This window comes from Cryptotermes secundus, unplaced genomic scaffold, assembly GCF_002891405.2.
Source record: "Cryptotermes secundus unplaced genomic scaffold, Csec_1.0 scaffold603, whole genome shotgun sequence".
Taxonomy (NCBI): Eukaryota; Metazoa; Arthropoda; class Insecta; order Blattodea; family Kalotermitidae; genus Cryptotermes; species Cryptotermes secundus.
Window position 1 is genome coordinate 661,496 of NW_019721770.1, and position 20,490 is coordinate 681,985.

At 40.2% G+C, this 20,490-nt stretch overlaps 1 protein-coding gene and 1 long non-coding RNA gene across 3 annotated transcripts in view; one reads left to right on the top strand and one right to left on the bottom strand.

The window, feature by feature from the left end:
• Nucleotides 1–20,490, top strand: part of LOC111875738 — a 164,123-nt gene that overhangs the window by 35,359 nt on the left and 108,274 nt on the right. Inside the window, exons 3-4 of one of the 2 annotated variants that reach the window (XR_002844792.2) lie at nucleotides 17,617–17,655; nucleotides 19,016–19,039. This is a non-coding gene — a long non-coding RNA (uncharacterized LOC111875738). Of the gene's footprint in view, nucleotides 1–17,616; nucleotides 17,656–19,015; nucleotides 19,040–20,490 lie in introns of those variants that run through there. The other variant, XR_004512643.1, reaches the window with a different exon arrangement.
• Nucleotides 630–19,789, bottom strand: LOC111875736 (putative mediator of RNA polymerase II transcription subunit 12). Its single transcript, XM_023872218.2, has 2 exons — nucleotides 19,677–19,789; nucleotides 630–3,764 (listed from the first exon to the last, which is right to left on the bottom strand). Exons 1-2 carry the CDS (start codon nucleotides 19,692–19,694, stop codon nucleotides 2,157–2,159), a joined length of 1,626 nt encoding a protein of 541 aa, XP_023727986.1. The 5' UTR covers nucleotides 19,695–19,789; the 3' UTR covers nucleotides 630–2,156.

A 20,490-nucleotide genomic window follows, 5' to 3' on the forward strand; every position in this document is an offset into this window, starting at 1 on the left:
TACACAATAATAGTAATGATTCTCCACTGTAATTCAGAAGTTAGGGGTGAAATGAATGTAAGAATAGAAAATGGGCTTATTAGAGATCAGTGGATTTCAATTTGTATTTGTATTTAATTCTGAAGCTAAATCTAAATTTGGTCTGGAATGAAATTTTATATGAATAAGAATATGTAGAAACAAGGGGATATATGAGACTGAAATAACTAATTTACTGGACACAGACTGAAATACATGAACTTGGAAGACCAAAAACAAATCTGTTAAGACCTGAGCTTTTCACTGCGGAGAAACACAATATTTTGGTGTTCCGTTGTACAAAGCCGAATAATTCTGTGTGTGGTTACTAAATCTTCGGTTGACTCTCCTGCCTCTGTTTCTAGGGTAGAGAAATTCATGCTTGAAAATGTAGGCGTAAGGTTCTATAGCAACTTACTTACTCATGGAGCTGAGCCCTTCTGGTGGAATCGCCAATTCCGCAGCTACTCAAGAATTTCCCAACATTTTATGGAACCCGAAGGTTCATCACCGTGTTCACAAGAGCCCTCCACTGGTCAGATCAATCCAATCCATACCATCCCATTCTATTTAAGATCAATTTTAATATTGTCCACCCACCTACACCTTGGTCTTCCCAGTGGTCTCTTTCATTCTGGATTTCCCACCAATATCCTATACACATAACTACAATATTAAAATGACATTTGTCACAAGCAACATATGAAGTTGTGAAAGTAAATAATTTGAGAATAAAAGGCTGGAATGCTCCACGCCTATGGACTAAGAATGAGAAATAAGATAGAAAAAAAGAGTGAGAATAAGAAAGACCAGAAGAGTATATTTAATCTTAATAATCTGTGTTAAGTACGTCATTAAATAATAATCCAAATTAATTGCATAACTGTATAGAGATAAATTTATATTTTACAAAAGTATTTTAGGCTCTGGTGGCAGAAGGTTATGGAAAATATTAGACTGCTACGAGTAACATATATGAGCATTAGCATCTGAAGTTGGTCAACATTTGCAGCGATGTGCAGACAGAATAGCTCAGGCATAAACTGGAAAGTGGTGTCAAGTCTTATACAGGACGTTATGAGAATATTTTGAGTGTCATGACTTCTTATCGGTCGATGAATAAAACATGTTACATGTTATGAAGAGAAACTTCATGTTCTTGGCTTTATCCTTTCATGGGTTTTCCGTCGTTAGTTTACTCAGTTACCTGCTCTCCTATTCCTCATCTTCTACACCTAATTCTCCCATAATATACATCATTACACTTATATGTGTGGAGAGAAATTTGCTCATTTTCGAGCCCTGTCACTGCTGTAGCGCACGTAATAGTACCATACACTGGGAGACTTTGGCCCCTCTTATGGAGGGCCGTATCTCATATAAATGGCACAATTTGCTCCTAAGTAAATTTGGTTACTCTCATTGGTAGGCATTCGTTCTTGGAATATAAAGTATTATGAAATACACGAAAAAAGTATCTCAAATATTTTCGCGTTGAATACTTTTTTCGAGCAGTTGCTGTAATTATTTTTTTGGTTGTGAATAATATGTGTCAGAAATAATCGTTTTACCTCTACATCAGTGGTTCCCAAACTTTACCAATTCCCGAATTCCTCCCTAACAAACCCGAAAAAAAAATCTTATCAAATTATATAATTTGGGGAAATTCCTTCCCTGGATTTTATTTTATTAACTTCCAAACATCAACCTGATATGAAACACACCATAAAGCTAAATATTTATAGAGTGTTTCAGAATTCATTACCTCTCTGAAGAGAAAGGTAGTGTAGCTATGCAAAGAAGAGAGATTTTTATAATGTTTCTTCGAAGAAACAAACAGAACCTCCATATTAAAATTAATGATTTATTTTTTTATTTGTCTTAAAAAATTGGCACAAAAGAATTCCGATATTTGGCATTTTTCCAGTTGTCTCCTTTCATATTTTTGCGTACGCCTTAGGGCTTGCTAATTACAGTTTGGGAACCACTGCTCTACTCACATCAATGACTTTGGACTTTGTCAGAAGGGGAAGAACCTCTGAGCTGTTGACGCAGTCCGACAAAGTACAATATTTATGTCACTTCAAATGCACGAGTACTGGGACGCCTCACTGGTCCCATTTGTTTCAGGGATATATTCAGAACGCAATATTGTGTCCCCTGAGGAAAGCGTCGATTTGTCCCTGGGCTTGCCCACCGACGTCAGAGGGCGCTACATAGTAGAACGGCTGTACAGGACGCTGAGCAGATTGTTGTGGTTGGTAGAGCTGGAACCTCTGAGGACCGGTGGTCTTGGTGGCTGGCTGCTCGTACCGCTGTTCTACCACACGCTGTTGCTGTTGCTGCTGTCTAGAATACAGCTGTTGGTTCTGCTGTATCTGTTCGTAGATCTGAGGTGTGAACAATGACTGGGACTGCTGTGTGTTCACAAACGGCTGTAGCCTATGCTTAAGGCTCACCTCAGCTGTTGTTTGAGGCAGTGTCTGGTACAAGACTGTGTTGTATTGACCGCTGGATGGATCGTACACCAGTTCCGTCTGATACACGGGATCCGAGGACAGAGGTTTGGCAGACGATTGAGATACTGTCTGTGGTCGTGTGATTGGCCTAGGCTGTTGATACTGTGACTGTAGAGCCACAGCGGGACGCGCTACAGTTCGTGGTGTCGTCACTACGTTGTTCTGCAGCTGGAATTTCCTCAGTTCGGCATCAAAATCAACAGGAGCCGTAGTCGTGGGAGTAGCATAAAGGGAGGACTGGGTTGGATGCCCAACGCTGGTAACTTGTTTGGTATATACGACACCAGGTCGAGGGGTGACGGATATAGGCAGGAGCTGAGGCCGGTAAGTGGTTGCAGGCAGTTGTGACTTGACAGTTGTGGCCACTGTGAGAGGACGTGGCGTGATTCTGACTGCTGGGCGTTGTGTTACGGAATCTTGTTCATCCTGGACGTACTGGTACACTTGTGGTCTCTGAGTGGGTAGTGGAACAACGCGCCCTCTCACGGGGGACGCCGAATGGTACACCTGTTGTCGGTCATCGTCTAGATCATCTTCATCAGCCTGGTTGTAGTTTTCTTGGAAAAGTGTCGTTGTTGTCCTCGTGTGGGGTGCAACAGTAGGTCTTGGCCTCAGTGGTCTCAACGGTCCTTTTGGAATGTTTTCTTCTCCACTGTCTTCAGCCAGTCCTTTGGCATGCTCGTCCTCTTCCTCACTGACACTGTTCGGGTCGCACGGGTTGCCGGACACATACGTGAACTCCCTCTTGTTGCCATCAGGGTCTACGTATCCATACTTGCCCCTCACAACGCAGTCTGTACCTCGCACTTCCTCCTTGAAGCTGCCATCAGCTGCTTCGTATCCAAACGTAAAGGAGCCATCATCATTGTACTTGCTGTAATTACGGATAGTTTGTACAGGAGGCTGTTTTGAAGCTTCCTTGGGCCTTGCAACTGGGCGGGTAGCAGACAGAGCTCTGCCAACTGTTCGATACTGTTGTTCGTCAACAGTTGTTTGTGCCCGTGGTCGAGAGTACTGAAGGCCCCCGTAAGCATCTTGGCTTGATACCAGAACAACCCCAGCGGTCTGTGAATCGTCTGCAGGTGCCTGGGCTGCGTAGTACTGTACACGTTGACCCCGCACTTCCTGATCTTCTACGTCATCATTTACTGGTCTTACGCGCACGCGCCGAGCCAGGCCTGGAGACACCAGCAGGAGCACCGTGATTCCCACTAGGACTGGCAGCGTCTGAAAAATTTCCCACGTAAATTTAAGATACAAAAATATCCACACACACACACACACACACACACACACATAGAGAGTGGACCCGAGAGTGGTGTTTTAGGTTGCGACACCGTAGTCTTGTGGGTGGCTATCAACATTTCGGAGGGACATACTAGCCGCATTATTACGATGAAACCACTGGCTTACATTGGTACCTAGCAGACTGCGACGTGATCTCACAACCCAGAAGACCACCTCAATTCTGAACCTGCATCTACATTGGAAAGTGTTACAGGATTTTACATTATTTGCAGCAATATCCATTTTTGCTCGTAATTAGTTTGGAGCAGTTCAACCTCAAAATTATTTAAAACATTTTTCCCACCATGTTGTTATTTAATGTCTGTAAATTATAAATATTTTAATTAATGTGTGAAAATGACACAAGTGTTCCATAATGGGTAAAACAAAATATCCCTTAATGTATGAAAATGAAATAAATTTTCCTTAATGTGTGAAAATGACGTAAGTGTGCCTTAATATGTACAAACAAGGCGAGAAAAAGTAATCACTTTCAGTATATTGAAACACCTGTCGGGCTAGACCGTCTGAATTGTAAGACGACCAGTATACGGCCATTTTCATAATTGCCTGGAGATTTTTATGGAAGTTTGATATTTAACCAGTTTAATCTCGACTATTGTATATGTCCCGTGAAATGGTATTATTCCTGAAACAAGGTATCTGACAGAGGTAGTTGGTCGGGACCCCATATTCGGATAGCCCGTGAACCAGCAAATCTAAAACAATACCTGATCTCCATTACTTGTATCTCGACCCATACAAACAGTGCAGCAGTACAGTAGGAGACCCTAATCTTGATACCTGCGAGGAATACAGACCGGCAGACATCATGGATCCTGAACAAAAACACTGAATACTTAAGCCATAATAGCTGTGGAAGCTAGTGGCCGGTATTGAAATAGCTCTTCAATTATCATCACGAGGCTGAGTGGACCCGGTTCCAGACCCACTACTTCTCAGAAAATACCTTGTACCGCCGGAAATCGAACCCAGACCTCTAGATCTGTAGCCAGCAACGCTGACCTCTAGACCACAGAGGCGGTCGCTTCACCTTTAGCAGGCAGAGGATATTTTCTGCAGAAGAGCTGCACTTGTCTGTACAATTGTCGTGGGCAATGATTTCAACACAAAGAATTTCTCTTGGATATATGCCACTCACAGACGTTGAGAATAACATATAAGTTACCTAATTATCTGTGCTATTGTCATATCTGCTTTTATCATACACATATTTATATGTTTAAATTTTACTTGTTTTTAATTCGATCTACGTGGTAGAGTCATTAAGTTCGTGGAATGTGGGTTTATCGCATCATATTACAAGGTATTTACATACACTTACACATATCCACATCTACCAAAAAAATAGTTGTCGCTGGCTGCAATGCAAGTCTGGCAACGTTGATATAGCTGTCGAAAACATTGCTGAAATAAATTGGCAGGAAATTCCCGTACGACGTTTTGCTGCAATTCCACGAACTTATTGACTGTGGTAGTAAGTGCTTATTTGCAATTTCTCACTCTTTCCTCCATCTTATGTCATCATGTCGTCACGTTTTTTTTGTATACTTTTGTACTCCATGTTTAATATTCAAATTTCGTGAGAAAATATGTTGTATACGTAATTTCTTAGGTATATTAACAGACTTTGGTCAACTGGTTCTATTCAGAGTTGTCCTAATTGTCTTCTACTATTGGATCCCCAGGATAGATGTATATAGATGTATTTTTTCACACGTATTTGTAGTTTTAACATGAGGTACGCATCGAATTTAATAAGTGAAAAATCTACGAAGAAGTTCACGTTGGTTGTTTATTTTCCAATTATCCTTAAGTAAATGTTTTGGTTCTGGATTTGTGTGTAGAAGCCCAGGTTTCGCAACCAATAGTCTACTGCGTGTAGTATGTAGTTGGCTTTACACGATGAACAGGAAGTTGCTATGAGAACCGAGAAAAGTGCAAGCTTCTGGAAAGTAGTTGGCTCCTTGTAGAATTGCACCAAAAGTATGTTTAAAAATTTTAGTCTTCCACAGAAAGCACACTGCAAGTCCATTGCAGAGATCATTCTCTTTATTCTGTTTAGAGAAATAATCGAAGTTTATTTCGAGAATGGTGCGAACCCAATAAAAGCAGCCTCCAGGCAAAATACAGAGTTTCTAATTGTTAAAGACGGCGGCCCATGTAACTGCTGTGCTTTAAAGGATTATCACACTAAACTATCACAAATAAGCTGTTAAATTGATTAATTTTAAACGGGAGTAAGCCAGAAAATGAGGAGGTGGAATAGCATAGTAGGTATTGCGACTGGTTACGAGCTGGACGACCGAGGGATCGGAGTTTAAGTCTCGGTAGAATCAAGAATTTTCTTTTCTACACGTCGTCCAGACCGGATTTGGGACCCACCCAGCCTCCTATCCAATGAATACCGAGACTCTTTCACCAGAGGTAAAGCGGCCCGGGGTGTGAAGCTTACCACTCACCTCCATCTAGTGCTGAGGTCAAGAAAACATGGATCTATACATCCATTTCTCCATACTCCTTCATGGTGTAATGCTTAATTAGTTAAACACAAGGACAACTTTACCTATTTACCTCTACTATGTGTAAATATTTTGCATGATAAGCCACTTTTAAAAAGAATAATAAAACCGATTTCAGCTTCATGCAAGGTCGCAAATTCTTTGAGCCGGTAGGAGTACTAAAAGAATTTCCCCCAACACTAATGTAAGTGCAATGTCAAATTTCACCAAAATTCGTTTAGAACCTTCGTATATGAAAGAAGAAGACGGATAGGTAGCCCTCCATTGAGGTTCTGTCTCAAAACCTCTCTCAGAAAAGCGGCTGCATCTGACTGATGCTTTTCATGGTTTTCTTCTGCCCCTCCAGGCAACATATGGAATGACACCTAAAATTAGGCCATGACCGCCTCCTTCCAGATCTCCTCCAATTCATTATTCACTAATCATCCTGTCATCTGACTGTGTGGTCTGAGCCAATGAGTTTCTTCATATAGACCATAAATAGATAAATAAATTACAACCTCCCTCTTGTGTGTTCATTTTATATACTTCGCCTGAAGAAAAACCTGAAAATGAAAGCCAAGATTGAGTTCTAAATGTTTATAATCCGCGAAGTGTTTCAAGGTGAAATTCCATGTTAACTCTGGTGCATTAGCAACTTGTGGGCCTGAGGGCATCATTTAAAGTAAAGGACAAACAAACGTTTCTAATTCCCGTCGTTCCACTGCCTTAATTTCTTACAGGGTTAAGTCTGAAACGAAAACCTGTGCTCGACAACTGGATTAAACAGCCTTCATTAATTTACCACTGGCAGTTATAAGCAGGTAACTCTTGGGCAGGACCGTTCTTGAGAAGTTGATAGCTTCTCAACTGGTCAAGAAATTCTCTACCTTTCATAGACACTACTAAGACATTACTAAGCTCAAACGATGACGCCAATGGTCCTTGTCTGTAGCGAAATGAATCACTCGACACCCTTATATTCCATTTCTGTAAGATGTATATATATATATATATTTTCCGTTGGCGCTTACGCCCCAATGTGGACCTTGGCCTACCTTCACTTCGGTTTACTGGATCATAGATATTCTGTAGGATTCCTTGGGTGGGTGATCAGTTCGTCGCAAGGTCTCCCTGCATGTACAAAAACACAGAACAACGCACAAACACTGAACATCCATTCCCTGAGTGGGATTCGAACCCACGATCCCGCCTTCCGAGCGAGCGAAGACAGCGCATGCCTTAGACTTCTCGGCTACCGTGACTGGCCAAGATACATATCAGTGTGTTCAATTTCTATGTTTTCGTTTCCCAAACGATCTTCTCTATTCATATTTTCTACCTAATATTTTTATGCATTTTTCATCTGTTCTATGTACGACAATTCCCTGCCTGCCTCATCCTCCTTGGTTTGATCACCCGAATAATATTTAGTAAGAAGTATATCTCAATTCGTATAACTATACGTTTACGGCCTGAACAGCCGATTATTCGGGTTCGATTACTGAGAGGGACAAGAGAATAGGCTCTGCGGTTCGCCCAGTACCGAGGATCTTTTCCTCCATGTGAAAGCAGCCTTAGCGTGAAGCTGGCCACTTATGTCAATCTAGAACCGACTTTGAGAAAACGTGAAGCTTCTGTGTTCATTATCTCACACATCTGCTGTGGTGCTTAATTAAGTCCAGGGAAAACTTTAAGCAGTTCACGTCATGAAACTCGTAAATCTCCTTTCTTTATGCACATTTCATGTTGTCTGAGTATTCTTTCTGGCACTCCAGAGATGAGATGAGTGTTCAGTGGCGATGTGAGAGGCAGCCCGTTAGACAGTTCCTCGGGGCCGTGCCGTACCCCATGCTGTTAGTCACCGGCTTCCCACCGCGGTGGACAAGGTTCAAGCCCAGGCCAGATCATGTAGGATTTGTGGTGGACAAAGTGGCACTGGGCAAAATTCTCCGAGTACTTCGGTTTCACCTACCAATTCTCATTCCACCGACTTCTCCACATTCATCTATCATCCGGGGCTGGTACCATAGGCCAGTTAGTGGCCGGCGCACCAAGTGGATTCAGTCTGACCCCACCACAAGAAACTAAAAAAGAAGCTACATACTTCCTCAGAAGAATACTTACATAAAAACTCTAGCCGATAACACGTTACTAAAGGTAACGGCAAAATTATTATGGTAAAATCCCAGTAATGAATCAACAGGGCGTATGTTGATTTAAATTTGCGCCGTGACGTGAGAAACCGAGGCGGCCACCTTGAACTGTGCCTCCGCTTTCTGCACGCCCTGGCGCGGCCCTTCCCTCTCATTCCAAGGGCGTACCCGAGCGATCTGTTCCACTTTCCAAACACGTAACAGAATTCCTGCAGCACTGACAGAACGCTTCGAGAATACCAGCAATCAAACCGGTCTCACTTACAGAGGAATGCGATGTAAGTAGAAGCGGTATCTGGTTTAAGATATTTCGATTTACGGCTCTCTGAATTTTCGATACGTTCTCCGACATCACGAACGCATATGAACACATTCCAACAGAATCGAAAAAGAAAGTTGTGGCAACGACAATGAGTGCATCGTGTTTTGTATGGATAAAGGCTCTTCTCCCATAAAGTAATATAACAAATTTTTTTTTCTCTCGAACTATACAACACTTAGAGACGTTAAAATTTCATACATTTCAGTGAATCCTACATCATTAGCGATTAACTGAAAATTGGTTTTCTATTTCCAGATCATTTACAACACTATGTTTATGGGAAACGGAACACGCGATAGCATAGTTGATTGAGGCACTATGCTACAAGCCGGAAGGTCGAGGGTTCGATTCCCGAGGAGGTCATTGATTTCTTTTAATAAACCTAATCCTTCCTACCTATGGCCCTGGGCTCTACTCAGCCTCTAAAAGAAATGAGTACCACGAATTTCCTGGGATAAAGGGAGGCCGGCGCCTAAGGCTGACAACCTTACCGCCATCTGTGAGCAGATTTGCTAGAGAAATTGTGCGAATCTCGACGTCTCACAACCCTATGGCCACCTACGGCCTTTACCTCTTTTGCCTTTTTTACGCAGATGGGAAACGAAGTTCATTTCACGTTCAGGACGTCCAGGAACAAACTGTTTTGTAAATGCCAGTCACTGTGTAGTAAAGAAACTTGCGTAACAATTTATCCAGCAGTGTTTCAATGCTTGTATTCAAGATCTGTTAAAACCACAGTCTGTTCGTTCCAGTAGAGTGAAATATCAAGAAAGACGACTGCAAAAACTCTCCGTGTCTGATTCTTAATACATTCTATCGCTCCCTTTTGTATTTGTCTACAGACGTCGAACAGCAAATGGTATTTGTATAATTACGTAATATTTTTTTCACTAACTCTACAGCCCTCTTGGGCCCTGGCCTCTGATTTTTCAGTTTCATGATCATTTGACAGACGGTAGGACCCCTTGGACGAGTGATCAGCTCGTCGCAAAGCCTCTACCTAAACGCAGGACAACAGAAACACAGACTGAACACATACACATACCAAACATCTATGCTTTGTGTGGGATTCTAACCCACGATCCTGGCTTCCGAGCGAGCGAAAACAGTGCATGCCTTAGACCGCTAGGCTACCGTTAACAGGATAATTACGTAACATAAAGGACAATATTTTGTGTCTTTATGTTATGTGACGGTAGGTGGGCTCGTGGGGAGAAATTACAGTGGCGTGGATCGCGCATTTTCTCTTTTCGAGAAATATCTATTCAGTAGAATTATTATGTATTTGACGGCGGAACCAAGCCAACAATTTGAATACTCGTCCAACGTTTTGTTCCTGACTAAATAAAAAAATGACGCAAAGACATTGCAAATACTTTCCCGTACATGCTTCGCCGATTACAGCCCTCTGCTACTCTAACACAAAAATTTCAGAAAATTATCTACTTTAAGCGTAAATGATTTTTAGTCCATGGTAAACATAAATAAATATACATAAAAAACAAATTTGCCATTCAACGATTCGAAACTGCTATATCTGTTTGAATCTGGGTACATTTAGCTTGTTCCGGCCTACAAAACTTTGAGTCCATGGTCTCTCTAGATGATGGAAATTTTGTTACAATCTGCTTACCCGTTAAAAAAACATTTCGTATTCGGCATTTATATTCTTGAAAGCATATGTATGGTGATTTATTAGAGGGACGCTTTCCTTAAATTACTGAAACTTGTTAAAATCGCCAGAGTCGTTTTTAAGAAAATCACAGGTTTGTGTATGGCGGTCCTTGTGAAGGACTCCAGTTTTTGGAGCTGGAATATTCATATTCACCTAGCATTGACCTACGATGGATGAACACTTAAATAATGATTATGAGTAAAGCATGTCCCACAGACGAATATACATACAGACAGCTTCCGAGAAAGACATTATATTCAGGAGTGCTGGCAAAGTGCTGTAGGATTTGAAAGAATTGGATCTACGAGCTGTGAATGTCAGGAGATTTGGAGAGAGAATTAAAGTGCTGAAGTTTTAAGAGAATTGCTGAAGAAGAATTAGATGTCTGCCTATGAAGACTTAACGTATGATTTGAAGGCTTTATTTCATGTGTTATAGTTACATTAATCTTCAGAGTGTTATAATTACTTGTAGTTACGATTTGTGAGTATCCAAAAAATATAATCACGAAACCTAGATGCCCCAATTATTCTTCACACTAACCCCTTATACGTGACAACATATAGTACGTAGGAAGAAATGAAATGTGTTTGATTCTGATCAGCTGCACATTTTAAACATCAGAAAAGTGTAATTATGTGTTGGTATGTGGTCATGGTATGTATTTTAAGGATCATCAGCTGGAGTTTGTAAACAGAGCAACGAACCTTTCATGGAAACATGAAATTAACTGACCAAATGAAAACTTACTAACTTCTTAAGAAACTCGTAATGTCTCGTTATATGCGAAGTAGATACCGTTACGTCAAACCAGGGAATACCTGAATGTCGTGTGAATGTGCGAAAAATGAAAGTGACAGGAAAGGAAACTTCACGAAGTCTAGTTGCAGCATTTATGGCAAGTGCACGCAAAGACATATGAAACTGAAAGGTAAAGAGAAGTATTTTAAAACAGCTTTTTTTACCATTCTATTAATATTTTTCTTTGCCTTCATAAATCAGCTTTCACTTAACCCTTTCAAACTCGAGGTCTTTTTAATTTGTGGGGTGAGGTGAGACAGATTTCACTTGATATATCTACTAGTATTGATCATAGATTTCTTCAGAGTATTCGATGGGATAACAATTGCCTGGAGAACCCAAAGTACTCGAAGAAAATCAATGTCAGTGCAATTTTGTGCATTACGAATCCATGTGATCTGACCAGGGATCGAATTAGGGCCTTCGTGGTTGGGAACCAGTAATTAATCGCCTGAGCTATGGCACGGACAAGCAAGCGCAGTGATTGCTCTGTGTAGCACTTCTTCTCCCCCGCAGATGTTATTTAATTGTTTCGTATGATTCTCAGAATAAACAACGGTTTCTAACTAAACAGTGTTGCGTGGTCGCTCTCCTAATGGAAATGCATTCTGTCTCGTGAGAACTGAAATTTCTGTATGTGATCTAGATCAATAGCTTTAAATGATTAAGTACGCCACCTAAACTTGTCTATACCATGAAGTATTGACATAATCCCAAATCATTCATTCATTTATCAGTAATCTGTCAAGACGATAGGTCCACAGTCTCTTCCAAAACAGCTCCTCCACTTGATGCGATCTAGAGCTTTCTCCTTCAAATGAAAATATCCTCTTCTGTCCCCAAGGTCATCCAGCATCTTCTTACGTCTTCTTCCTCGTCTTCTGGTCACTTCTATCCGCCCCTCTATCTTTCCTTCAATAACTTCTTTTAGAAGGCAGTTACCGCGTAAGATATGACCAATCCAATTAGCCTTCCGTTTTCTTATTTCGTATAGGATATTCCTCTGCTCACTGACTCTAAATAACACTTCTTCATTTCTCGCATAATCGGAAATCATTTACGAAAAAAGTCTGTTCAGTTATTCTTGATCTGGACAAGTATGTCCTTACAGTAACTGTTGTTCTGTGCTACCTTGTGACTCCAGAAATCTTGAGATGCTCTGATCTTCCATTCAGGGAATCCTGACACATGTATTAATAACGATTCAGAAAGCCATTACAAATGACAAATTAAAACTATTGTTACATGTACACCCATTGCTAGGTAACGGGTTGGTAAACAAGTTCCGGGGTAGACATATTCTTAAGAGGCCCATACACTTAGGTGTCTGGGTCGCGAGTCCGACTCGGCTCGGGTTCCAATGAGCCAAACTCGTCGGTGTGTGGATCGCCATGCTCATGCGTGTGTGGTAAAATTAATCCGAGCCCGGCTCCCGAGTCAAGCTCGCCGAGCCAGACACGTACGTGTATGAGCCGCCTTAGTAAACAGTCCGTTGCTACTTTACGAAACAATATAGGAGGCTGTGTTTCCTATGTCGTCCGCGCCACACCCAGCGCTGGTAGCCGATCAATGAGCTCGCAATCTGACATGTGACAAGCGTTTTCTGTGGGATCCATGCCGAGAGAATATAAGAGAATATGGGAATGGGACTTAAGTTCAGGAGAGTTTTTAGAAGAGTTCCGAGGTTTCAGGGTGATTGAATAAGAAATGGCAAGAAGACTTCATAGTGATTTGAAGTGCTAGTTTCTATGTTGAGATCCGTTGCTAGGAGACGAAGAGTGGAAACTGAGAAACCTATTGCGTATGTATCGGTGAATGGAAAATGTGTAATTCAGCGATAGCTCTATATTAATTTTAATTAAGAAAGATTGTAATCGAAGTGCCATTAGATCCAATCACCCGAACTAGAACCCGTTAACTTAGTCACGCGTATCCCCATACACATGATATTATGTTAGTTGTAGCAATGAATAAAACCAGCACTTTTGTATAAGCGCGAGAATTCCACTTAAGAGGCTGAGAGCATTTGTAGACAGGACACAGAGGAAGACATTTGGGCATAAGGTAAAGTTGTCCCTCTGCTTAACTAATTAAACATTATGCCATGAAGGCGTATGGGGGAGTAAATAAGAGAGAGGAAATAGTGGATGATGGGAAAATAGGTAACTTGGAGCATAACGATTTGTGTTCTTCGCCAAATGTTATTAAGCTGTTTAAGTAGAAGATGATTAAAAAGGGCAAGCAATTTAGCACGTATGGAAGAGATGAAAATGTTTACAGAAATGTAGAAATGCATGAGGGGAAGAGAGAGAAGATGATTAAAAAGGGCAAGCAATTTAGCACATATGGAAGAGATGAAAATGTTTACAGAAATGTAGAAATGCATGAGGGGAAGAGAGAGATTGGAAGAGCCAGGAGTAGATGACGTAATAATATTAAGATGAATTTTAACAAAATGATTTCGAGGATGTCGACTGGATTCGTATGTCTCAGTGGCTGGCTCTTGTGGAGCCAATGACGAACGTTCGGTTTTCGTAAAAGGTTGGGAATTTATTAAATTCCTGGGCGAGAATTGGCTTCACAAGGAGGTTTCTGTTACATGGGGTTAGCTAGTTAAATAGTTATTAAGAGCCTGTTACGCGTACCTTCCTTCAGATGTTTGTAACGAGTCTAATAATTCTCCTGCAATTCAGTGACCGTGTTTGTAATTACTAATATTTGAAGAGACTATTTAAAACATAGCCGGTCACGGTAGCCGTGCGGTCTAAGGAATGTACTGTCTTCCCTCGCTTGGAAACCGGGATCGTGGGTTCGAATCCCACTCAGGGCATGGATGTTTAGTTTGTGTGTGTGCGTTTTCTGTGTTTGTGTACACCCGCCCGAGTAGTCCTACCGAATGCGTAAGATCTAGAAAAACCGAAGTGGACGGAAAAGTTCATGGAGGTAGGCATAGGCCGACTGGGGCTGTAGTGCCAAGAAAAAAAAAATTAAAACAGAAATTACAGATCCGCGTGTTTGTATTCTGCTCCCATACAAATTGTGGCACTACTTGCCACAGTTCATAATCTTCATAAATTTGAAAACGAAACAGTAATTTCACGTATATTTTAATCTCAATTACAATAAAACTATTTAGAATCCTTCATTAATTAATGCTTTATCTCAGAAGATCAAGCATTTTATTTTACAGATGATACGAAATTAATCATTACAGAGTTAGAGTAACGTTTATTGTACGATAAGAACATGAATTTTCATGAAAATCTGTTAAACTGGTTCAACACGAAATGACGACACACGGACAAAACAATACCATAAGTTTTGGCTTATCTTTCCTTATAGAAATAAAGACTATATTCCCAAATGAAGGCAAGGCTACTTTTTATGTTGTTTTCTAAGGTTGACGAATGACAGTATAGTGCCCGTTGAAGACTGTAATCGCATTCCGAAGACTGACGAGGTGGATTACGGACTGCGATAATGAATTTGCAAAAATTATAAACAAGGTTCCTATGCGGGAAGGACGGCCACTTCTGACGGACTACTTACTTTATTTGAAGGTTAATTGTGTCAGCTGGGAGTGAGAAAATGTGTTACATATAAGAATTTAGATCACGGTGTACTGGGATGTGACGCCGTGTAACTTCTTAAGTAGATTGATCCTTCTTTAAGGTAGATGTCTTTTAACCTGAAGACGGAGGCGGTAGGCTAGTCGGAAATATTCATATATCTCAACAAAACTACGCGGCGCCATATCATAGGAGATCATAATCCTATTATTCGCCGCCTTGGGAAAATAAAATTTAGTATCAAATATCATGTTATGTTTATTTTGCAAAGTTGAAAAGTAAAGGTAAGAAAAAGCAAAGCTATCCCTGTAACAGGCCGTGGAGGCCCATAGGATTGTGATAGGTCGAGATCCCACATTTTCTAGACAATCGGCACACAGATGGCGGTTAGGTGATCAGCCTTAATCGCCGGCCGCCCTTTACCCCCAGGAATATTCCTGGTACCCATTTCTCTTAGAGATTGAGTCGACCGCAGGGCCATAATGCAGTTGGAATGATTAGGTCAATTGGAAAAAAACTGACCTCATCAGGATTCAATCCCGCGACCTTCCAGCTTTTAGCATAGTGCCTCGACCAACTACGTTACCGCGTGCCCCTAAGTTGAAAAGTTCTTTACATAAATGGAGATTATAAAAATGCAAGTTGTGTTGGTTTTACAATAAGAACTCAGTAAGTACAGATACTGCAGCAATTTCGATTCTATATATGAAGAATGTGCAAGCAGGATAAACNTTGACCTCATCAGGATTCGATCCCGCGACCTTCCAGCTTTTAGCATAGTGCCTCGACCAACTACGTTACCGCGTGCCCCTAAGTTGAAAAGTTCTTTACATAAATGGAGATTATAAAAATGCAAGTTGTGTTGGTTTTACAATAAGAACTCAGTAAGTACAGATACTGCAGCAATTTCGATTCTATATATGAAGAATGTGCAAGCAGGATAAACATATGCGTAGTTGGCTGGGAGCTCAAACTACCTACCTGTTAGGTGGGTTGCATAACAGCCTGTCACTCTTTAATAAATATATCAGAGCGGGAATATTTGCTTCTTGTATTTTGTAACTGTTCTGTTTCTTGTGTTACTTACAGCAAAGCTAACAGAGAGAACCCAAAGATATCATGAAATTTATTCCTTATTCCTGCTAGTACGTACAGTGCACGCCCATGTTCGATGGTATGCAAATTTTGCAGTAGAGAGTCTGGATGCAATTTCAGTCTTCATTCTCAGCTCTTGATTTTTTAATTGTACGAGAAAAATTTTAATTTTGTAACGTGAGTTTTATTTCTTGTTCAGTTACTTGTCTGCTATGTAGATTATTATGATAGTGAAAAGAGAGAGAACATATATCTTGCTAGCAAGGGCTCTTTTTTGCAATATGAATATATTAAGTATTTGTGACATAATATTTGAAAAATTGCTGTATAATAATTAATGCAACCAGTCGTGACATCAACACTGAACTTACCCTGGGCAGTGAGAAGTGGATTCAACACAAATATTGAAACAGGGTTGTCCTTCAAGCAGAAAGCAATCTCCCATCTCTCTTTATAGAACCTGAAGATTCAGTGCTGTGCTCATAAGAGCCATTACTAGACCCTATGCTGAGCCAGTTTAACCCAGTTCGCATCCTATTTCCTTGAATTTCAACTTAAGAGCGTAGTTTTATTTACTCGTAAGATACCCATTGTTAGTCTCTCACTTTCAGATTTCCCGATCAAAATATTCTATGTACTTCTCATCTCTCTCATTTGTACACTTTTTCGCTCATCTCATGCCCTTCGATTTTATTTCAAGTGGCCTTGTGTATGTATGTATGTATGTATGTGTATATATATATATATGTGTGTGTGTGTGTGTGTGTGTGTAACATACAGTAATAACTAAGGAGGAAACTGCAGTCACTTAAAGATGAATGTATTTTTAAAATAATTCAAAGTGTTTAGAAGATGATTACGTAGTTTTGTTTCATATGATTTATGGATGCATCTAAAATTTATGTAGTCTAATTTAGATTTGTTATAGATTTCTAATTAAAAATAATTTCAATAATTCTGAGTTTTATTTAACATTTAAAAAGTAAAAATGTAAAGTAAATGTATCCCTGTAACAGGCCGTGGAGGGCCATAGGTTTGCGAGATGTTGAGGCTCTCATATTTTCTAGACAATCGGCTCACAGATGGCGGTAAGGTTGTCAGCCTTACCCGCCGGCCGCCCTTTACCCTCAGCAATATTCCCGGTACTCATTTCTATTAGAGGCTAATTCGACTCCAGGGCCTGGAACGATTATGTAAATTGAAAAAAAAATCCACCTCTTCGGGATTGGATCCCGCGACCTTCCGGCTTGTGCTATGTGCGCCCTATTTAACATGTAGTATGAAAATATTAGAAAATTGCGCAGTGTAAATCCGATACGCGTCATAGCCCATTATGCAAGAAGTAATTACAAAACCTGTACCGATTGTATGCATTTTGACGCCGACCGGCTTAGCACGCCCGGAGATTTCCAGTGAACATCACCACCTTAACTGTCCATAAACACAGAGATATCTGTCCGCCCCTCTCTTCTTCGAGAATATTCTGTTACCGTGCTTGTAAGACGAAACACGAAGATGCTTGATACGGATGAAGAATGCGTAAAGAGTATGAAGTTTGCATGTATTGTATCTCATTGAAAGTTAAGGAGTGGGAACTATAACAAATATAGAATTTAATAATTTAAAGCCTAATGTTCCGTTATCTCTTCGAGGAAAGAAACTGCGAGAGGATACAACAAGCCAAATGCCTGGTAAGTCATTTTCAAGCACGGACATTATTCAGGACCTTGGTGACGCTCATTAGCCTGGGTGCTTGTTCATGCTAAACACAAACTATTCAAGTGTTCTCTCCATCAACTGGGAGGGTAACTATAAGAATCTTCATTTGGAAATAAATATATATCTCATCAACTTAAACATTACAAAAGAAAATAATTTTAAAATTTCTTTCAGAAAATTTGAACACAAAAATAATACTGAAAGAATTTGTGTTGTAAGATTAACTGCAGACCTTTATATAATGGAAGTTAATCAAATGTTTCCCTGCTAAATTGTAGACCTATACTTCGTTTAAATTCCAAAATGTCTTACTCTTTTTTATCACAGAATAAATATATTCTCCCTTGAATCTTGATTAATAAAGAATATTTATTTTTAATAATATAATTCTGGGCGCTTTTTAACGCCGGTTGGGAGATTATTAAAGTCATTCTGCCCGTCTGCAAACAAGAAAAATTTAGAGAACAGATAAATCTATTTTGATTAAATTTGGTATTGAAGTACTTTAAAGAAAATTGTCGGGCTATTTCAGTTTTCATGCAGATCGGACCACCTTACGTGAACACCGCATCTGGAGCACAGGTCGTTAGATACTTATCTGACAGAAACGTGTTTTGAATGAAAACTTCTGAGAAAAATAGAAAAAAACTTTTTATGCCCTGTACCCTTTTCCAGTAAGTCTCGCTAATTTCGAGATAACTAAACACAAGTGAAAGAACAACCTACAATTATTACGCTACCATTACCTACCTTAAGTTTCAAATATGTTAGCAATAATTGTCTTCAGACAGATGTATGTGTTGTTTAAAAAGTGAAAACCCTTATTTAATTGCATATATCAACGGTTTTGCTTGAAATAACAAGTCTGGCCTCGTTATGGCAGGGTACCAAACTCCATCATTTATGAAATTAAAATTTGGAGGCAATGAAAAACGAAAGCGCCGGAATTCCTAGGCTGGACATGCATTTTCTACCTCGTTAAGAAATTGGGATACAGTTCTTTTGTGTTGCTGTGATATTTAATAAATCAAATATTGGATAATTTGCTAACTTTAATACTCTACATGTATTTCTCTGCTCAGTAGAATGTATTTAAAGATGCAGTCTCCCGTATATCATAAGTGACCTAATGACTGACTACCTAATTAACTCTTCGGTAACGGAATCCTAAGGTTCGTAATCAAAACCCCATATTAGACATATTCTATTTGTAAGTTGATCGGACCAGTTTATATTTTCATAATTAATTTTCTATATATCTATGGCTCCACAGCCCTTTTTGTTGGGTCTTGGACGTTTTTTCAGTTTCTTAATCCTATGTATATTCGGTAGGACTCGTTGGACGGGGGATCAGTCCATCGCAAAGCAGCTCAGAGAACAACACAAACACAGACATCTATGCCTCGAGTGGAATTCGAACCCACGAACCCAGCGTTCGAGCGAGCGAAGAAAGTTCATATCTTGGACCTCGCTGCTACTGCGATCGGCACAATTTGTTTCAATGAGGTTAATTTCAATATTATCATAAATTTTCTTATAGGCTTTCCAAATTTCCCATTTCCAGCAAGTTTCATTAGAAATATTTTATATGTTTTCTCTCTATATTCGATAATTCATATAATACAATTAAACAAGAGATGAATTATACAATTTATTTAACTAACTCTGTGGTATTTACCAAGTAGTTTATATTCATTCAGATGGTCAATAAATTTCGTGTTTTGTATTACCATGAACACAAAATCCTCTCATTTTACTTTATTGTGATGCAGTTATTTCCAGCTCTTCAGTCGTAGTAATGAACCTAACCAACAACCGACAAGAAGTGGCCGCAGTAGAAGTCCTACCCCACTAGCAATAAAAAGCTACCTCATTTATCTCAGCTATACCGATAGCAAGCAACTACCTCTGTCTGATTTGTAAATATAATTAAAGTATAAACATGGGAACAATTATTGCTGATCTAATGGAAAATAACAGCACTGCTGAGTACCTGCAGGTGCTGCCTCATGTTGGAACACTTAGAATCACTTGTCACTTTACAAACACACTATCACCTCCTGGGAGTACTTCTGTTCAACTTCAGCACGAGACTAACGCAGAGTGAAGGTACTCGAGTCCATTTATAACCGAGCGAGGAACGGCAGTGTCCGACCTGGAGGGAGGGGTGCTAGAGCCACCTACCCGGGGGAAGATCGTGGTCGCAGTCGTCGTCGCCGTGATGAAAGAAGATTGCATAACACGGGCCACGAATAGGCGTGTAATATTTTGATAGAAACATGCTTCCGAGTAATTCCGTCTCAAGGTTCAAATTCTCTTGAGAGAACTGTACAGTGTTTAGAGAGCTGCACTTGGGCTTCTCACGGCGATCGTAATGCCTCTGTCTTACAGTCCTCCGAAGCGTGGACACACTTCTCTCAGCTACACGGTCTCAAATTCCGGAAGATACTACCCTTTAATATTTATATAATTTCACTTTTTAAAATAAGTAGCCTTTGTAAGATTTGAGGCTTTCACGGCGGTGACTATGAAGAAAGCAGTCTTCTGGGATTTGGCACCGTGTATATGTGGTGTTAACCGACGTTTCGGAGGAACGTATCGCCCCCATCTTCAGGGCAGAAGAAAAAGTATAAGAATTCTGCAAGCGGTCTCTTTGCTTGCAGATTTCTTATATATTTTTTTTCTACCCTGAAGATGGAGGCGATACGTTCCTCCGAAACGTCGGTTAACACCACATATACACGGTGCCAAATCCCAGAAGACTGCTTTCTTCATAGTCACCGCCGTGAAAGCCTCAAATCTTACAA